Here is a 5770-nt window from a genome sequence, read left to right on the forward strand (position 1 = left end):
GATGGATGGATGGATGGATGGATGGATGGATGGATGGATGGATGGATGGATGGATGGATGGATGGATGGATGGATGGATGGATGGATGGATGGATGGAGTGTTTCAGCAGCTTTTCAGCTTCCTGGAAGTTTGTTCAGGATTTGTAGATGAAAGAATCAAGGCAGCACTCCAGGTATGTTTTACTCCAGGTATGTTTAGATGAAGGACTAACCTTATAATATGATGCCCATCTGAAAAAAGTCAATGTCACATAATACTGGCTCTTTAAAGCTATGAACATCTCATAGAGTACCGAGTAGCAGCCAGTGGTGACGCTAGGGGAGCTACCGAGAAACACAGCTCAGGTGGAAGCAAATATTAGTCCCGACCTCCACAAATGTGATTTATGAAAGAGGAGGGAAAAATACTCAGTTGATGAAAATCTATTTTTGAAAATTCTCTCCAAGGAGTCTGACTCAGCTTGACATATTTAGTGAAGAACAAGCCATGTCCAGATGTGTAAAGCAGGTACAGACATCTGTCAGTGGTCCTGAAGTCGTAATTGCAGGACAAAGAAAAAAAAAAGAATTGCATATACCTGTGCCTCTCCTTTATAATTACATATTACTTTCTCATTTGTAGCAGTTTGTGGTGACATAATGGTTGATTGGTGTGAAAATTCCTGCAAGCCTTGTATGCTTGTTTTGTTGTAATAATGTGTTGCATAAAGCAATTTTTATGTAAAACTTGACCCTAAAGCAGCAGCAGCCAGAAAAACTCCACTTTCTAAGATCTGAGCCACATCCTGTGGCTCGTTGGAAGGCTTTTGGTGATCAGTTCTGTGTAAAAACTTTTTCTTTATGTAATCCCAGACTGACTTCCTGATGCTCAGATCAGGGCTCTGTGGGGGTCAGACCATCTGCTGCCGGTCTCCCTCTCGTCTTTCTCACTGGAGAAAGAGAGACTAGCGGTACATTTCAAGCTCGTTGCCTAGCTGCGGAGGGAATTTGTAACAATTGGCTGCCTCCCTGGGACAGCACGTCTTGGCTAAGGACGTAAAAAAATATATATATATACATTTTTATTATCAGTATTAGGAATTTGAACTGAATGCTTGAACCAACAGCAAATGCTGGCTGAAACTGCACCCTTTCTTCTAAGATATACTAACACCCTGGAATAAATCTCACAGTCGGGGTTTTAAACACACACACCAGGGCGTTGCTGTTCTGCTTCAGCTCCCCCACCGCTGGCGGATACATGTGAAGAGACGATGAGGTAACACACAACCCCACCGCTGGCGAACGGGAGCACGCAGAGGAGATCTCTGGCGCCATCTAGTGGGCAACGAAGCACCAAAGATATGTATGTATGAAACCTTGGTAAGTTCGCTGTCATTTAAACAGCTGGTTCCTGTCCTTTTCATATTAGTCTCCAGTCCCACTGCGGGTAATGAAAACTCTTCTCAACAAAGGCCTCGGCGCGAGCGCGCGACCCGCCGGGTGGTAAGCTGGAGATCACAGAGCCGCCGCGTGACCCTAATCTGCATAATTACATTAAGGGTGCTAAAACCGCGCTGCTAGCGGCACGGTCCAAACAAACAGAGGGAGAGCAGCAACATTGTTCTTAAGGCCAGAGAAGATATGATTCAGCAAAAATTCAGAGAAGACCTGTTAATCAAATCCGTGAGTATACAATACCAGAGACTCGTTTGCATTTTGTTGAACTGTAAAAGAAAGTAAAAGTTCTTAGCAGTACAAGTTGCCTTGGAACAGAACAGTAATATTGTTCTGAGTGAAAAATATATTTTCCTACATAAATATGAAAGTAATAGTTGCAGTGATCTGGATTTTAGTCTTGTAGTTGAATCAAATCAGCTATGTTGATTGATATTTGGGAAAATGAAATAGTCAGCAATAACAAAGTTTTTGGATGTAAAAGTTTTCATTGTCATTTGCAACAGTATCAACTTTGGAGAGTTATTTTTAGCTCTAGGTGAATTTTGTTTTCATTGTACCTAATACAACAAACCTACCTTCAATAATTTTTTTAAAAATTACAAACACAAGCAGTTACGTATTTTATATTTAATACTTAGCCTTGTAAGGGGATTTTTTTGTGTGTTTTTGATTGTCTTGTGGCTCTGTAGTGAGAAAAAGAGTGGTTAATATCTACTATAAAATCTAATACAACTGATATCTCTTATAAAAAAATATACAAAATAGAGTTGTTGTTTTTGTTTTTTTTACCAGATGCTAAAGCTAACACAGAATCAGAGAATGGGGTTTCTATCATCACCAAACAACTCCTGTCTTCAAATTTTCAGTAATTCTTGATGGAAACGTATGAATCACATGATGGCATGTTAGTAGACGGTTTGGAGTTTTTACTTATTTAGGACACACATGAAGAATAGCAAAGCAGTAAATGTATCCAGACATATTAATAAAAAAATAAATAAAAATAAACTGACAATGAACAGTTGTCTTTTTTTATTTGCAGATTTTTACACCATCTTATTTTATACCTAGTTGATATAAATTGTGTAGCTAGTGTAACAAATCTTGTCTTGTAGCATGTGTTTCATACAATAAGGTTGTGGTTACAGACCCAAAACAGTCAAGCTCTGTCAAATAAAACATTATGGTTCAAATGCAGAGATATGTTTTAAGATTGTTTTAAATTATATCTTTACTAAAAAAGAAAGAAACTTTAAAGGAACATTTCTGAATCGGCTCTGGATGGAAATCACGAGTATTTTTTTTAATAAGGAGTTAAAGTGTTACCAACAACAGATAACTTTCTTGTTGTCTTCATTTATTGTACATACAGAGTAGTTATTTGGTGGTTGGAGAGGATGCAACCTCACACCATGTACAACATACAAAGAGATTTACATGTAAAGCGTTAAGTAACCAACTAACGGAAAGGTAAACCAGACTAAAAATCTATATTACATTTTATTGTTATATACAATTCTGGGTGAAATCCTTTACACATTCTGTTTTCAGTATGTGTTTCACCCAGGAAGATTACTGGTGGTGCACTCTGTCGCTAATTTCTGATTGGAGGGAATATAATAATCAATTAACCCACCCAGTGTAAAGATTTATAACTTTATGTTCTGAATAAACTGATTCTCTCATAGTTGATAAAGTCAAACGATATTTTCCATTTAAGGTCTAATATGATTCCATGATGTCTCATTTGTTTAGGAAGTTGCGCAACAAGAGGAATTGTTAACCACCCATGATAAAAATGCCATGTTGCATCTGACTAGTCAGAGCATCAAACAGGCAACTAAAAACAGCCTCAACTTCAATACACCTGGCCTCCATATGTCAGGCTCACATGGACAAGAGTCACTGGGTCAGCTTATGGCATCTTCACTGACCCAGGAGGGCATGGCACAGCTGGGCTCACTGGTGCTTAAGCCTCCCAGGCATGATTTGGAGAGGCTAGCTGAGGACCAGCCACCCAGGCGGCCCCTCAAGCTCACCCCTCTGGATCTCCCAGAGGAGGTGAGAGAGGCGCAGAGGAAAAAACTTCCCTTGATCCAACAAGACGCCAAACTTGGCGACTGTAAGTTCGACATGATGCTGAAGGAGAACATCATGAGGAAGCCAAAACCGATTATGAGGCAGAAGATTGTGAAAGCAGTCGTGGGTCCTTCTCCTTCAACCATGCCAGTCGTGACTCTAGCACAACAGGATTCCCATAGTCCGCAGCTGACACGTTCTAACCCCATAGAGAAGACCGGAGAGAAGCAATTGCGAGACATCACACGTCGAGGGATCCCAACATCCCTCTCCGGCAAGCCTGCCCCTCCTCTACCTGCTGCCAGAATCAAGGCTCAGGCCGCATGCGGCGGAGAGGAGTCACGCAAGAACCCAAGTGCCCTCCAGTTCGAGGTAGAGAGAAGGCGGCCGAGGCTGAGGAGAGGGCAACGCCTCGAAGAGGATCAGTGCCAAGCCAGCACGTCAACCGGGGGATTATGCACAGATGGAGGCAAGCTTGCCCAAGGTGTCCGAGGCAAAGGGCAGCAGGCGGAGTGGGCTTGTAGAGGCCAATCGCATGCTAGAGAGAACATCAAAGATCCCTGCACTCCCGCAACCTCACGCGAACAGGGAAGCGCCAAGAAGGGCCACCGAGAGAGAGGCGGGAAGCAAGCTGCGAGATACATCTTGAACAGACATTTGGACGAAGGTGGAAACAGGGAAGCAATTCCAGAAAGCTGGAAGGCAAAGAGGAAAATTCCCTTGATGCAGGCTCTGTAAGTGTAGTGAAAGTTCAGCTTAGAAGTTGCCAATTCCTTAGATGGCGAATCAAATATTTTGTTCAAATTACAGTTTATCATGTTCCAAACTTTAATACATAAAGTAAATTAGTAGTGAGAGACACATATGCCAGGTTTGCTTTAAGTTATGCATAGTCCTATTTGCAAAGTCTCTGTTGACGAGACTGACTTAATTAGCTTAGGCAGCCCTGGCACGGAGCGAGGCTTCTGATACATCACACAGGGTGTGATACAGCAGCGATCCAACAGAATGACACAGCAGAGATTTTACTCCAAGGAGGAAAAAACATCCTGAGGGGTAGGATCTGAACCGTGGAGATACTGAGGATGTTGACTGACTGATCTAAAATTTTGGAGTATTTTTTTTACTGGAAATGGCATGATTAATATATTTTTAACGGGGTAAGAGTGTCAAAAATATATAACCCAAATGTATATTGATTTTTACTTTTTGAAAAAATAAAAATACACTAAAACTGCAAAGTGCCGATCTGATTCTGTGTGAATCAACCGTGCAAGAGTTTCTCCTCCAGAAATCACTTATGTGTCTGTCATTTAAAGTGCATCTCAAAATATGAACTTATTGTATGACCTCATCACATATCACTATGCATTGTCTGTGACATACATTATTGAGCTTTGGCAATTTTTCTGCAACTGACAGCCCTCCTTTACAAACTGGCAAAGACAATTTTAGACTGTTCAGCTGTTCATTTGTCAAAGGCAAGTCATGCAATAAATGAGATCAAGTTGATCTAGTCTACATTCTAATATTAATTTTGAAAGCAAAAGCATTTGTATATATCACCAAACTTTTAAAACATTATGTTGGATGACTAGACATTTCAGTTCCTATACTAGGCCCATGATTGTACGATGCAACCAGCCACTTGTTTTGTCAACCCCTCACAACATTGTCCAAGACAACATTTGCGGCTCCTGAAATAATTTTTGGCCCCCACAACCACAATTTAAGACTGATACAAATTTTCTAATCTTCTCACGTTAATTACTAGATATAAAATGAAAACCTTCTGGGTTTTTCAGGTTTTTCCTTTTTTCTCCATCCTTTTTTGATGGTGATGTTAATATTTCTATGGAATTTATTCAACTTGTACTTGACCTTCTGCTTTTGAACTAATTTGAATTTTACCTTTGAAATTGTCAAATTATTTGCAGATGTGACACATCCCATTAAAACAAGTGTAACTGGGTCTATATTAATAGTTTTATATTTCCACAAAATGTGTTCTTTTATGTATTTGTCTGCTTCTACTTGACTGTTGCTTTGTTCCTCTGTGTACTATAAGTGGTTTGGTCCTCCAACTCCGCCTTATTTTCTTCTTCTTTTGTTCAGGGTCCTCCAGGACTATTATAAATATTAAGTTATTAATTTCCTCTCCCCTTTTGTTATTCGTTCCACTGGGGAGAGGCAAGTTTTATAATCTATTGTAATCCTTTCATTTATATTGTTCAAATGTTTATTTTTCCTT

The 5770-nt window shown here is 40.1% G+C and overlaps 1 protein-coding gene across 1 annotated transcript; it reads left to right on the plus strand.

Moving 5' to 3' along the window:
• Positions 1–119: 119 nt before the first annotated feature.
• Positions 120–5681, plus strand: LOC103472007 (uncharacterized). The gene is made up of 2 exons (XM_008421348.2): positions 120–1665; positions 3196–5681. The coding sequence occupies exons 1-2, from the start codon at positions 1624–1626 to the stop codon at positions 4255–4257; spliced, it is 1104 nt and encodes a 367-aa protein (XP_008419570.1). The 5' UTR covers positions 120–1623; the 3' UTR covers positions 4258–5681.
• The last annotated feature ends 89 nt before the right edge of the window (positions 5682–5770 follow it).

This window comes from Poecilia reticulata, linkage group LG11, assembly GCF_000633615.1.
Source record: "Poecilia reticulata strain Guanapo linkage group LG11, Guppy_female_1.0+MT, whole genome shotgun sequence".
NCBI lineage: Eukaryota > Metazoa > Chordata > Actinopteri > Cyprinodontiformes > Poeciliidae > Poecilia > Poecilia reticulata.